The sequence below is a fragment of the Dendrobates tinctorius genome, unplaced genomic scaffold, assembly GCF_039654945.1.
Source record: "Dendrobates tinctorius isolate UK_male_01 unplaced genomic scaffold, ASM3965494v1 ptg000003l, whole genome shotgun sequence".
Lineage (NCBI taxonomy): Eukaryota > Metazoa > Chordata > Amphibia > Anura > Dendrobatidae > Dendrobates > Dendrobates tinctorius.
In genome coordinates, this window is record NW_027361671.1 from 56,740,645 (window position 1) to 56,756,063 (window position 15,419).

Here is a 15,419-nt window from a genome sequence, read left to right on the forward strand (position 1 = left end):
GCTAGCTCCCCAGGGGGGGCACAGTAACCTAAAGCTGGATTAGTAATGTAAAGGTCTGACATGTCCTGTCATTGCCTCCCAGTTGTACAGTGTTCTCTTATGTTGCTCTCACCCTTCCTGTCTGTAATTATTGCCATTTCTCCTATTCTTGTCCCATCTGCTTCCTCTGCATGGATTGCTATTCTGTGCTGCTTCTCTCCCAGCCTCTGATTGTGAGGCTATGTACCATTAGCAGGAGTCCCAGCAGCTCTCCCCTCCTTCCCACCCTGATGTTTCTGCTGTTGTGTATATATACATGTCTCTGTATCCAGAGTAAATCAGCTGCTCGCTTCCTCCTGTTGCACATCCTCCAGCCCCAAAATTCATGGAGCGATCGCCTGCACTCCCCCCTGCCACCCTGTGACACACCCAGCACTTACTCTAGCAGCAGATCCCAGGACTTATCTTCTGGAGAGGGGTACACACTCGACAACATGGGACCCAAGTCTTCCTCTGGCTTCTACCTGAGCAGGACCTCTGCTGCCCTGCTGGCACTGCTGCTGGCTGCTCTGCTCTTGGCACTGATAGTGCTGGGATCTCTATATGCCAGAACTAGGAAAGCAGAACTGACTGAGGAGCAGATGGGCACGAACAGTGCCACTACCAACATGAGCACCCCTCCTGTCCCATTTACCTTGCCTACACAAGCCACAGGACCACCTGGCATATGGGACAACCCCAGGCTGCCACCAGACTTGGTGCCCTTACACTATGACCTGGAGCTGTGGCCAAGAACAGAGGCAGATGCAGAAGGCTACTACCACCTGTCTGGGAAGGTGAACATCACCATCAGCTGCCTCCATGGCACAGGCGTTGTGCTCCTACACAGCTCCAACCTGAACATAAGCCGGGCACAGCTGGCACCACTCACTCAGTTCAACTACAAGAATGAGCAAACACAAAGCAAAAGGTCCAAAACAGGAATCAAACTAAGTAACAGAGTCAACCTCTACGGAGGAGAAGTGTCCTCCTCACACTTCCAAGACACAAGTGCCAGCTTCCCAGACCATGGGCAGAACATCACCATCACTAAGCTATGGCATTCAGAGCTCCACCAGTACTTGGTGCTGGAGCTGGAGATGCCACTTGTGGCAGGGACCCTGTACATGCTGGAGCTGGACTTCCAAGGCTTTCTGAGTGAGGACTACTCAGGACTCTTCATAGCACATTACAAAGACTTTGACATAGACAAGTAAGTGATTAATAACTTGTCCTTTTAACCCTTTATGCTGCATGCAGTTAGGATTTAGTGCCATTCCCTTAATGGCTGCATTTCCTCCAGCTACTTGCATGATCTTACTACACGTAGTTCTAATATTAATGCTTTGTCCAAAATTATTAGTTAAAGCAAAGGAATGGCATCTGCTGTCCACATGAATGTATCTTAAACAAGCCCCATATGTAGCAAAGCAATTGCAGAGATGATCTCTGATCTTCATGATTGCAGAAGTACAAAGCAGAGGAGGCAGAAAGCTATTTACAATGTCCCATTGATTTTTATTCCGTAAAAATGCTTCCTTACTATGAATACAAGTGTTTTTGATAGAAAGGGGAACAGTTCAGGGGAATAAAACACCAGGAAAACTACAAGTATTGTGTTAAGAAAGCGCTCTGATCATCACGGAGCATTGGTCCTGGGGACAGGGTTTATGAGCAGAAGCAATGTTTGCTTTTAGGCTACTTATTATAAATTACAGACACATGAGCACATCACTATGTAGAGTACACAAACCGTACAACCACACAGTATAGCTAGTGTTCACAGACAACTCTATTTGTAAACTCTTAGCTGCTTACAAACTCCTAAAAAGTAATCCCACTGTACCCGCACTGTGAATATTTCATTGATCAATTAGTCATCAGATCACAACGTCATAAACATCAAATGTATGTTACAGGAAGATCAACTGCTCTGAAGGATACCTTCATAAAATTGTGAAGTTTCATTGTTCGATAAGAAGTTATTGAGTTATTTGTTTATATTGTAGGTGCTATTTTCCTGCAGTAATTTGTCTTTGTTTTTATAGTACCGCTTTAAAGGGACTCTGTCAGCATAGGATGACTGTTCATCAAACTAAGTGTCGCCACTCTGTGCTTCACGGGGGTGACAATTGTTTATATACACCTTTCCATCTGCTTGTTTTCTCTCAATCTCCACCCCCTCTTCTTTGATTGACAGCTTTGTCTTCATAGAGCCAGAGAAAGGAGGAGATAGATGGATACCAAGCAGGTGGGAAGGTGCATACGTATAAATATTTGGCCACGCAATGATGCACCGAGCGGCTGTACTTGATTTGAACAGTCATTCTGTTCTGACAGATTCCCTTTAAGAAGCTGACCATTGTAATAGGGAAAGATTCCGGCACCATATATCCTTTATCCACCTCAATATCCTGTTACTTGTGGATGTGTTTTACCACCAGACAAGAGGGATCTTGGGTGCAGCACCAAAAAATAAAGTCAATCCAAATTGTGAAAGAGAAAAAGAAAGGTGGCACTCATCATCCCTTAAAAGCTTCTTTATTCAATAAAAGTTAAAACATGCATGCAGGAGAAATTGAACACATAATGGACAATGGCCGTTTCACACCTTCCTGGGCTTCATCGGGTCCTTGAATTCAAGGACCTGTTGAGGTGCAGGAAGGCACGAAACGGCCGTTGTCCATTATATGTTTAATTTATTCCTTAATCCATAGGTGATAACTTTTTGGTTGCATGTGTTCAATAGCCAGATCCCTCCCAATGATCACCAGAACGGTGCACTTTTATCATGTATAGAATGGAACTGCAGTGCACACAATCAACTTTCCCCATGGGACTGCCAGAGAATGTACGTCTGAGCGTGTGCACTGACGCTCATTTCTAACAGTGCCCCATTCTGATGTTCAGTCACATCAGTTGGTGCCAATCTATAATTTATCACTTATCTAAATGATAACTTCTTTGTACCACAATACACATGTGAGCCACATCACTGGCATAAGTAGCTTAGTATAGTGGCTTATGAAAGTATTCATCCCCTTGGTATTTTTTGTGTTTTGTTACCTCACAACCTGGAATTTCACTTTTTTCTTGAGGGTTTGCATCAGTTCATGTAAAGAACATGCCTACAACTGTGAACATTTGTTTTTCTTTTTTATTGTAAAGCAAACAACAAATAGGAGAAAATAATTGAAAACAAAGATCCCCCTACAATGCAAGATATTATTGAAAGGATTGCGGCCCATAACATTTATGAACATTACTACGCTCTTAAAAACGATAACATTGCAAAATATGAAAAAAATTGGTCTCTCTGGAGTAGAAAATTTGGGACAACTTTTATCTTTGATTGCTTAGCAGTACCATCTCTCAGGCAGTTGACAACCTTATACAGATCCTAGAAACATCAAAATCTAAGTATAATTGTTTATTATAATATTTACTGGTCAATTGTTCGACCATTAAGTAGTTCTGATTCCCTTTTTCCCTTTTCTTCTTCCCCCTCTTTATCTGTTTTCCTGTTTCCTTCTCCCTTTCCGCCTCCCTCAACCCTGTTATTTTGTTTATACCTTTAGCCCAACGACTTCTTTTTACTACCCACCCAACCCTGTTATTTTATAGCTAAAAATTATTATTAATAGTTATATTTGGAAATCAAATTTTGTTAATGTTAAACCTAATAAAAAAATAATTAAAAACAAATAAAAATAAAAAGTATTAAAAACTTCAGTGTGCTTAACTATTCACCCCCATAAAGTCAGTAAAGCCTCCTTCTGCAGCAATTAAAGCTGCAAGTAACTTTGGATAAGTCTTTTGAAATCTTGCCCCTGAGATTTTTGCCCATACCTCAAGTCAAAACTGCTCCAGCTGGTTGAAATTAGATGGTTTCCTCTGATGAGCAGCAATCTTCAAGTCTGACCACAGATTCTCAATTGGGCTAAGGTCTGGGCTTTGACTAGGCCCCGACAAACATTTGCACGTTGTCCCTTAAACCACTCAAGTGTTGCTGTAGCAGTATCCTTTTTTGTCATTGTCTTGTTGGAAGGTGAACGTCCGCCCCAGTCTCAAATCCATCCATTTTCCCCTCAACTCGGACCATTTTCCCTGTCCTTGATGCCTAAAAACATCCCCACAGCATGATGGTGCCATCACTGTGCAGATGGTGTTCTTGGGGTGATAAGCTGTGTTGGTTTGGTGCCAGACTTACCTTGGTGGCCAAAAAGTTCAATTTTGGTTTCATCTGACCACAGCACCTTCCGCCATACATTTGGGAAGTCTCCCACAAACCTTTTGGCAAACAAAATGAGCCTTACAAATTTTGTGTCAGTAAATGCTTCTTTCTTCCCACTCTTCCATAATGGTCACATCTATAGAGTGTACAGCTTATTGTGGTTGTGTGGACAGATCCTCCAGTCCCAGTCTCTGGTTGTGAATTCTGCACCTCCTTCAGGGTTACCTTTGGTTTCTGTGCTGCATATTTGATTAATGCCTTCCTTGCAGGGGCTGAGAGTTTTGGTGGGCGGCCCACTCTTGGCAGGTTTGTTGTGGTATTATGTGTTTTCCATTTGATGATAATGGATTTGATGGTGCTCTGGGGGATCATCAAAGATTGGGATATTTTTTTATCATCCAACCCTGACTTGAACTTCTCAACAATTTTGTACCTGACTTGTTTGGAGATCTCCTTGGTCTTCATGGTGTTTGGTTAGTGGTGCCTCTTGCTTCATGGTGTTGCAGTCTCTGTGGCCTTTCAAAAAAGGTGTATATTTATTGACAGATATGTGAAACTTAGATTGTGCACAGATAGACTTCCTTTCACTAATCATGTGATTTATGAAGGGAATTGCTTGCACCAGAAATTGTTAGGGGCTTCAGGGCAAAAGGGATGAATACATATACATATGACAATTTTTAGTTATTTGATACCATAAATGTAATTTATGCCTATATTTTTCTCACTTCACCAACTATTTAGTGTAGATGAATCACACACAAATCAGATTACAAAAATATCTAAACACAGGATGTAATGTAAAAAAATTGGTAAAAAGCAAAGGGGGTGAATACTTTTACAAGCCACTGTAAATGTCAATGTGTACAAATCTTTCAGATATACAGTATATACCCATACATGTACATTAACATTCAGAGAAATACTATAACTCTGTCACAAATGGATGAAACTGTACATTCATTTTTCTATTGCCTGATCACAAACAACTGTACACTTATGTGCAATTGATGACACAGCCACAGCAGCTGTTCTGTGCCATCTGCAGCAGGTGTATGCTGTGTTACATAGCTTACATCCTGCTGAAAAGGCTATGCACAAAGCTAGCTACAATTGTGGCTGCTTAGCCCCCATTTTCCGCCAATGCAACAGTCAACATTGACGTTAGCACAGCTGCAGGGTACTGATAAGCACAGCTGCAGGGTACTGATAAGAACAGCTGCAGGGTACTGATAAGCACAGCTGCAGGGTACTGATAAGTTGCTATGGCAGCTGTTATTTGATACTTACCATCAAGGCAGCTATGACAGGGTTAAATGGGATGCTTGTCAGAGTGTTATAAAAGTGATCAAACAATCGTCCTTCCAGTTCTCTAGGTTTGGGGAAGGAGTCCCCCAGAAAGGAAAATTAAGTTTAATAAAAAAATAAAAAGTACCTCCCCAAAAATAAAATAAAACATTTTTTAAATAGTTTAGCATTTAAAAGAAAGTAAAAAAGCAGTGTTTAAATTGTTGTTGGAAAAATTATAAAAAGTAATAAATAAATGATGTGTTCCGCAAAATAGTAATATTAAAAACTACAACCAGTCATACAAAAATATAAAAAGCAAGGCTTACTGTGACTATATAAATTAAAAACTAAAAAAAAAAAAAAAAGAATAGATCTTTGAATACAGGGATACAAAAATTATTTTTTCCAGTAAAACATGATTCTATTGCGCAAAAGTTAAAAAATGGGAAAAAAAACCCTCAGCTGAATTAGAATCACCACAATCCTTCCAATCTGCATAATAAAGTTTACTTGTTATTTTTACTGCACAATAAACAGAAGGAAAAACAGAAACACAATGGTGGCACTTGTGTTTTTTTTTCATTCCACCTCATAAAGTGATAATACAGTTAAATAAGTTTGATGTGTCTCAAAATATTGCCTTTGAAAAATACAACTTGTCTTCGAAAAATAATCTTTCCTATATTGTAGCTGTATCCACAGAAAAAAAATAAAACGTTATTTCTTAAAAATTAACAATTAAAAATTTGCTTAATCCTCTAAATAGCCCTCCTCCCATCAAAATTTGTATCCTCTTAATATACTGCAGTCATCATATTCTATAGCACTGTGTACTTCCAATTGCTCTTTTAGCCTTTCTACCAAATTCATTCTTCTCTTTTCCATTAGGTCTATGACATTGTATCATTAAAAACTGACTAGCTGCATAGTTCTAACCTCTGTGTAGAAACAGGAGGTCTGTTTTCCCTGCACAAGTCATGAGTCAGCAAAAGTCAATGGCATGGGGAAGAAGCAGAGCAGCTAGGTCAGGGGGTGAAGAGGGGAATGATAAATGCAGGGACAAGAGACTCCTGTTTCTACATAGAGCAGAGAAAAGTGAAGAATTTACTAGGTAGAAAGGCAAAATGAGCAATTGTAAGTACACAGTGCTATGTAATATGATGGCTGCAATATATTAAGAGGATTAAAAACTTTCATGGGATGAGTGCTTCTTTAATTCTACATGCTGTATATATTTGACTCATGAGCCATGGTAAAATAGTGCTGTGTGAGATATATTCTTCAGGCTGATCTATTGGGCACTGCCTCTACACTCATGTGTCAAGAGCCTGACATATACCTAGCTGAGAGCCTGATGAAACTGGGTGTACTAGTGAGAACAATAATAGACATGTAGTATATATGTTTGGGATCATTATTGTCATACTGACCTGTAGAATAAAGTTAATGTGTCACTTTTACCACATGGTGAACACTGAAACAAAATCTTTAAAAAAAAATGCAGAATTACAATTTTTTTTTAAAAGACATACAAAAAGTTTTTCAACTCATTATATGTTCTTTGAAATAGTACCATTAAAAAATTACCACTTGTACTCGAGAAAAAGAAACCCTCATATTGCTATGTTGACTGGGTTGGAACACAGTATCAAAAAGATGAAGTAAATCACTTCATCCATAAGGCACAACATAGCTGTGTCTAAAAGAAATGGTAGAAAAAGGTTAAATGAATCTCTCGACTTAACCATAAAGTGCTTGTCTGGAACCAATTGTTGTGTCAAGAGGTGACACCTCAAGTCTGTATATACCTGTGCCTGACGGGACTCATGAGTAGGAAAAGTTGTATTACTCAGGTTATTAGGTAGTGAACATACTGGTAATTGTCATGATCCAGACGGGGTTTTTAGTCCTGTCTTTCCATGTTTCCTTTCTGGTCATTTCAGGGGTTAACTTTTCTCAGCCTCAGTCTGGTCTTAGGTTTGCTATTTAGCTCCACTGTATCCTGCAGGCGGTATCAGCTATAATTCTGCCTTCTTCGTGTGTATCTGACTCTGGTGTACCCTGATTAGTCCTGCTGTGATCCCTGACTTGCCCCGTGTCTGTTTATCCCCTCTGTCTGTCCTGACTCAGTGTTTCCCTGTAAGTTTGTTGACTCCCTGGTTTTGACTTGGCTTGCATTCAGACCTGCTTCTGTCTTTTGTCTTTGTCTTATCCGCTTCCTGCTGTTGCTGATCCCCTGGCTTATTTCTGACCACGTGCACTGCTGTGACCTCTGGTACTTCTGCTCCTGACTGTTTCTAACTCGGCTTGTCTGACCACTCTTTCGCCACCTGGCGGTGCTTTTTCTACTGCTCAGTGTTGCTATGCTGTGTGTGCAACCTCTCTTCCCTCATCAGCACCCCCTGGTGGAGGTTGCGCTATACTGCACTACAGTAGCATGACAGTAATATTGTAATGTGACTATAGAATATAGGCCCCCACTTATATATTTTACCCAGGTCCACACTTGTCTTATACCGGCCCTGCACAGGATCAGCTCTATTCACAATACCGTGAGCATTTTGCCCAGAACAACATGTTACGCTGTAATATCCTCCATCTATTTTTCTAGTTTTATTGCTTTATTACAATAATAGTAATTCTACTTTTCTATTTTTTGTGATGTACCTGTGAATGTCAAACCATACTACTTCCAAAGGCTTCAACATTTATTTTTAAGGAGTTTTTTTGGGTAAAACTCATTCTGTGCTGTCTGGTGCAGGCCCTGAGGGGTGAATGAAACAGGGATTCACTAGGGATGGGCGAATCCTGAAATACTCGGAATCGCTAGACTCTAACGAGTCCGACTCGGAAACTCGCTATTCGTTGCAAGTCTAGCGAGTCCAATGTTAATGAATGGGGATGCGAGTATTGCAGCGATTCCTGTGCTGCCATTTTTTTTACTCTTTACTCTCGCAAGTGGCCCCTAGCTTAGCGATTTAGAATTCATCCCTAAAGCACAGAAAATCGTTTCTACATCACGCTAGAAGCTAAACAGGAAGTCGCCTGTGCTAACCGATTTACTGCACAGGCTGATCTGATATTCTGCACACACAGGCAGATCTGATCTGCACACACAGGGCGATCTGATCTGCACACACAGGGCGATCAGATCTGCACACACAGGCCCACCAAAGATGTGTAGCAGACGTGATACAGAGAGGCTGATCGGCCTGGTTGAAGAGTGGCCCCAGCTGTGGCAGCCCACCCACCCTGGCTATGGTGATGAAAGACAGCGAAATATGGCTTGGAGGTCCATCGCCAGAAGTATGTTCCCGTCATTTGATCACGCTGGAGAAGATGGGCAGGCAAACATGGGTAAGAGTTATGTGATGTCATTTCTTCTATTTTCTTTTACTGTACCCTTTTTTGGATTAGGAGAGAGTGAGATTTCTAGTGTCACCATTGGCGTCTGTGACGCACTGAAACCGTGGTACCCAGCACCGGGCCGGGGTCTGCTTCACTGGGGGATGTGATGTGACCCGTGCTGTAGTCTCAGGGGATGCACAGTGCAAAGGGGATAACTACAGGGGACTGTAATAGGAGGACAATCAAGGCTAGTGATGCGTATTGGCACAGCAGGAAGGTAACGTGCGTGCTATTAGCTGGTAGCAGAGAAGCCCTGCACTCTCCCTGAAAAAATTGTTTAGTGCGCAAAGGCAGTCACCTAGGTGGACTGTGGTGCTGTCTGCGTCACCGCTCTGGGGTGAATTGCGTGCTGTAACTTAGCAGAGAAGCAACGCACTCTCCCTGAAAAAATTGTTTAGTGCACACAAGCAGGCAGCGTGCGTGCTATTAGCTGGTGGGATAGATAGCAGCAACGCTCTGGTCTGCCACATAAACAATAACGCTGCAGGGGTAAAAATGACCCCAATAATATCTGGTGGAAAAAAAAAAGAAAATTTGCTCAGCTATGCTTCTGATTTCAGCTCTGTTGGAAGCTGAGTGAGTAAGCTAAGCTCTGAGGATGGTGCTGTATGCACTGTAAGGCTGCTCCTGCCTTTCTCCCTGCCTACAGTCCTCTAAAGTACTCCTCCGTCCTGGTAGTTCTGAAAAGAACTTTTGTGTTATATGTGAGGAATCTTGAGGTCCTACACTGACTAACAGTCCCTAGATCTGCTCTATGTCTCCAACTCGCCCTGCACCAGCTCAGATCGTCACAGGAATGTGCCCAAAATGGCGGGGGCAGGGTTTATATACAGCCTTGCCTGTGATACATGACATAGGCATCACGATGGACAGCAGCCAATCATAGTAGTGCTCTTCATAGTTTTCTCACCTAACAAACTAGGCTGTCTCTGAAAATTAACATATTCTGTATTCTGCGAGTCCCGAATACAGTATATAGGAGTCCTAGACTCGCTTAGACTCGCTGCTGACAGCGGGACACAAAATCGCTAAGAAACTAGGATTGCTTGTATTAAACTGAAAAAACTAGGATTGCCATTGATTTGCATTGGACTCGTTACTGTGCGAGTAATCGCTTGGAAACTCACAGAGTACCGACTCCTGCGAGTCCCCTACTACTCGCAGAGTAACGAGTCCTAACGAGTAGATTCGCCCATCCCTAGGATTCACTAAGCACCAAAGAAGACGTCTTTCCATCATGCTCCATTCTGCACTTAGTATACCATCAAGTATCAGTTTTACCTACAGTAGACATTTCAGATAAAACAGCTCAAACCACATGGACAATCACATTGGTTCGGCCATATGCATTAAGTTCTGATTTGAGTCTTGGCAGTAGCTGACACTGGTTCCAAAGGTTCAATACGATATCCATAATATCTCTGAGTCACTTTTAGTGTCAGTTGTGCTCCATGTAATCTGTCAGAGTTTGAGTCGAGTGTCATATGAGTGTGATCCGATTCTCTCGGAGAAGATGGAGAACTTAATTTTTCCATCTTCTCCATTATCTCTGTGTGCTTACATCGAACTGCACTAGGATGACATCCGAGTGCAGTCTGATTTTTCACACACACCCATAGACTTGTATGGGTACGCGTGATCCGAATATCGGATGTACTGCCCCATAGTATAACATTGGGCCGAGTAATATCTGATAAAACATCACATAGCACCTAGCCATGTTATACACTCTAACAATTACTTTAACATTTCAATAAACATACTGATGAATATTAGCGTAATACTGAATAATATGTTTCTTGCTCTTCGGCACCTTTTATTACAAAGCAAAACATTAAGAGTTTGTATTCTACTTAAAGTGAACCAGTCTTTTCCGGATTCCCTTTCCCGCAGACTAATCCGCAACGTGTGCACACACCTTACAGTCCTTGGAGTGTTGCAGGGAATGATTAGGCCATGTTCACACGTTCAGTATTTCACAACAACCTGTCTCCATTTCTGCATTTATCACCATCTCCTGATTTTGGCTTACAGATACTGATGTGAAATGTGGACCAAATACTGAACGTGTGAACATGGCCTCACAGTCTCTGCTTGAAACACAGTGAGCAAAGCTATAATCGCTCCCTGGAGCTTTGATTGAGTCATATGTAGAGCAGACTGTCAATCAATGCACCGTGGAGGAGTAACAGTGCGCAACTTACATTCACATAGGATTTTTAATTTAAGCACAACCTCTTGCAGTGAACAGTTATCTTTTCATCTATACTAACTGTCATGAACTAACTTGTCAGCAAAAACTAGAAGCAGAAATATCTACAGGTAGCTATGATATAGAGGGAATAACCGAGACATGGTTAGATGAAAGCTATGACTGGGCAGTTAACTTACAGGGTTACAGTCTGATTAGAAAGGATCGTAAAAATCGGAGAGGAGGAGGGGTTTGTCTTTATGTAAAGTATTGTCTAAAGTCAACTTTAAGGGAGGATATTAGTGAAGGGAATGAAGATATCGAGTCCATATGGGTCGAAATACATGGAGGGAAAAATAATAACCAAATTCTCATTGGGGTCTGTTAAAAAACCCCAAATATAGCCAAAATCATGGAAAGTCTACTACTAAGGCAGATAGATGAAGCTGTAACCCATAATGAATTAGTTTAACTACCCGGATATTAACTGGGAAACAGAGACCTGTGAAACCCTTAAAGCCAACAGCTTTCTGCTAATAAACAAGAAAAATTATCTTTCACAATTGGTGCAGATTCCAACCAGAGGAGCAGCACTTTTAGTGCAATCTTATAATCCCTTTAAAAATATGAAACTTTAATAAATTGAGGTAAAAAACACCCCCCCTAGAGCAATAACACAACTAACAAACTCTATACAACAATAACCTACGATAGCCCTACACTAGCCTGCTATCCCTTCCTGACAGTGGAGGTTGGCACCCTAAAAGACTACAGAAAACATAGATTCCATATGCATTATCACATAAAGCCAAAAAAAAACCTCTCTGCAGTAAAATCAGACAAGAGGTAAAAAATAGTGTGGTTCAATAAAGGAACATCAGAATTATATCCATATTGATTCCCATAGAAGGCAATGGATGATGTCAATTGCCAAACAAAAAAAAAAAATTATAGAAACAGCTGGGGATTAACCAAAACTTAGCTTCCAGCCTCGACGCGTTTCCACGTCCACACGGTTCACCAGGAGGCACAATAAGGGTATGTGCACACACTGCAGATTCACCTGCGGGTTTTTTCCTGCAGAACCGCAGGTAAAACCGCAGGTAAAGTGACCTGCGGTTTTGCTGCGGTTTTGCCCTGCAGTTTCACACCTCTACTATGTTAAAGGTGTGAAACCGCAGCAGAATCCGCAGAAACAATTGACATGCTGCGGAAAAAAACCCGCAGCTTTTCTGCAGGTAAAAAACCGCAGCGTGAGCACTGCGGTTTTGAAAACCCATAGGCTAACATGGTGAAGTACCATGTCTGCGGAACTGCTGCAGTTCTGCAGGGCCAAAACCGCAGCAAAACCGCAGCGTGTGCACATGGCCTAAGGAACCAGCCAATTCATGGATGTGAGGTTTTTTTTTTTTTAGTTTGGCAATAGGTATCATCCATTGCCTTCTATGGGACCCAATATGGATATAATTCTGATGTTCCTTTATTGAACCACGCTATTTTTTACCTCTTGTCTGTGCTTGTCTGATTTTACTGCAGAGAGTTGTTTTTTTTGGCTTCATTTGATAATGCATATGGAAACTATATTTTCTGTGGTCTATTAATACCCAAAAAGACAAGATTGCCACTATCTACTGGTTATACAAGAGGTTTCTCTATGTTTACATGTAATAGCCTTTCTTTTATATATTGTGCATTAATAGCCTGTGTATTATATTAAGCACTATCTTTCATCTCTTTTATTTGCTTATTGTTTTCCCACCTGTAGTTTATAAGGGTCATTTAGGGCGAGTCTGGGACAGCCGCCGCAGAGTGGGGGCACCAAATCATATCTTTTAGGGTGCCAACCTCCACTGTCAGGAAGGGATAGCAGGCTAATGTAGGGCTATCGTAGGTTATTATTGTATAGAGTTTGTCAATTGTGTTATTGCACTAGGGGGGTGTTTTTTACCTCAATTTATTAAAGTTTCATATTTTTAAGGATTTTATGATTGCACTTTTGATATTTCTTCCCTGGTCCTGTGGACATTTTTTGAGCAGCACTTTTAGACCTAGCACTATCTAATACAACTGACAGAATCACAAATCTGCAGGTCGTCGGGCTTCTAGGAAATAGCGACCACAATATTGTGCAGTTTCATTTGTCTTTCGTTAGGGGGACTTGTCAGGGAGTCACAAAAACACTGAACTTTAGGAAGGCAAAGTTTGACCAGCTTAGAGATGCCATTAATCTGGTGGCCTGGGACAATGTTCTCAGAAATTAGAATACAGAAAATAAATGGGAAATATTTAAGAACATCCTTAATAGGCACTGTAAGCGGTTTATACCTTGTGGGAATAAAAGGACAAGAAATAGGAAAAACCCAATGTGGCTAAACAAAGAAGTAAGAGGGGCAATTAACAGTAAAAACAAAGCATTTAAACTACTAGAGCAAGATGACACCATTGAAGCTCTAAAAACTATAGGGAGAAAAATACTTTAAAAAAATTAATTAAAGCTCCCAAAAAGGAAACAGAGAAGCACATTACTAAGGAGAGTAAAACTAATCCCAAACTGTTCTTCATCTATATCAATAGTAAAAGAATCAAAAGTAAAAGTGTAGGCCCCTTCAAAAATTGTGAGGAAAGTATGGTTGTAGATGACGAGAAAAAAGCTAATATATTAAACACCTTTTTCTCCACGGTATTCACGGTAGAAAATAAAATGCTTGGTGGAATGCCGAGAGACAAAGAAAGCCCTATATTAAGGGTCACCAATCTAACACAAGAAAAGGTGCGAAACTGGCTAAATAAGATTAAAATAGATAAATCTCCAGGTCCAGATGGCATACACCCATGAGCACTAAGAGAACTAAGTAATGTAATAGATAAGCCATTATTTCTTATATTTAGGGACTCTATAGCAACGGGGTCTGTTCCACAGGTCTGGTGCATAACAAATGTACTAATATTCAAAAAGGGCTGTAAAAGTGAACCTGGAAATTATAGGTTAGTAAGTCTAACCTCTATTGTTGGTAAAATAGATGAAGGGTTTCTGAGGGATATTATTCTGGATTATCTCAATGAGAATAACTGTTTAACTCCATATCAGCATGGATTTATGAGGAATCGCTCCTGTCAAACCAATCTAATCAGTTTTCATGAAGAGGTAAGCTATAGACTGGACCAAGGTGAGTCATTGGACATGGTATATCTTGATTTTTCCAAAGCGTTTGATACCGTGCCACACAAGAGGTTGGTACACAAAATGAGAATGCTGGGTCTGGGGGAAAATGTGTGTAAATGGGTAAGTAACTGGCTTAGTGATAGAAAGCAGAGGGTGGTTATAAATGGTATATTCTCTAAGTGGGTCACTGTGGCCAGTGGGGAACCAAACTCAGTCGAGGGGTTCAAGAGAGGCCTCGATGTCTTCCTAGAGCGTAATAATATTGTATCTTACAGTTATTAGGTTCTATAGAAGGATGTAGATCTGGGGATTTATTCTGATGGAATATAGGCTGAACTGGATGGACAAATGTCTTTTTTCAGTCTTGCTAACTATGTTACTATGTTACTATGTGACATGGGGAGCGACTACAAGGGTTAATTTATCTCTTCTCTGCTCTTACTCAATCTTGCACTCAACCTCTGTTATAGGCTGTAAAGTGAACATACAGTTAGGTCCATATATATTTGGACAGACAACATTTTTCTAATTTTGGTTCTAGACATTACCACAATGAATTTTAAACAAAACAATTCAGATGCAGTTGAAGTTCAGACTTTCAGCTTTCATTTGAGGGTATCCACCTTAAAATTGGATGAAGGGTTTAGGAGTTCCAGCTCCTTAACATGTGCCACCCTGTTTTTAAAGGGACCAAAAGTAATTGGACAATTGACTCCAAGGCTGTTTCATGGACAGGTGTGGGCAATCCCTTCATTATGTCATTCTCAATTAAGCAGATCAAAGGCCTGGAGTTGATTTGAGGTGTGGTGCTTGCATTTGGAAGGTTTTGCTGTGAGGAAAACATGCAGTCAAAGGAGCTCTCCATGCAGGTGAAACAAGCCATCCTTCAGCTGCTAAAACAGAAAAAACCCATCTGAGAAATTGCTACAATATTAGGAGTGGCAAAATCTACAGTTTGGTACATCTTGAGAAAGAAAGAAAGCACTGGTGAACACATCAATGCTAAAAGACCTGGGTGCCCACGGAAGACAACAGTGGTGGATGATCGCAGAATAGTCTCCATGGTGATGAGAAACCATACACAACACATTCCACCACTCATTAGACAACGGGGG

The 15,419-nt window shown here is 40.9% G+C and overlaps 1 protein-coding gene across 3 annotated transcripts in view; it reads left to right on the forward strand.

Annotated features, from left to right (window-relative positions):
- The first annotated feature begins 163 nt into the window (after nt 1-163).
- The window catches only part of LVRN (laeverin), a 225,498-nt gene continuing 210,242 nt past the window's right edge, over nt 164-15,419 (forward strand). The window contains exon 1 of one of the 3 annotated variants that reach the window (XR_012221962.1): nt 164-1,231. Coding sequence is in view for 2 of the 3 variants with exons in the window: in XM_073553307.1 (XP_073409408.1) it covers nt 171-1,231 (1,061 nt within the window). In the remaining variant the exon portion in view is untranslated. The remainder of the gene's footprint in view (nt 1,232-15,419) is intronic. The other 2 variants (XM_073553307.1, XM_073553353.1) reach the window with 2 other exon arrangements.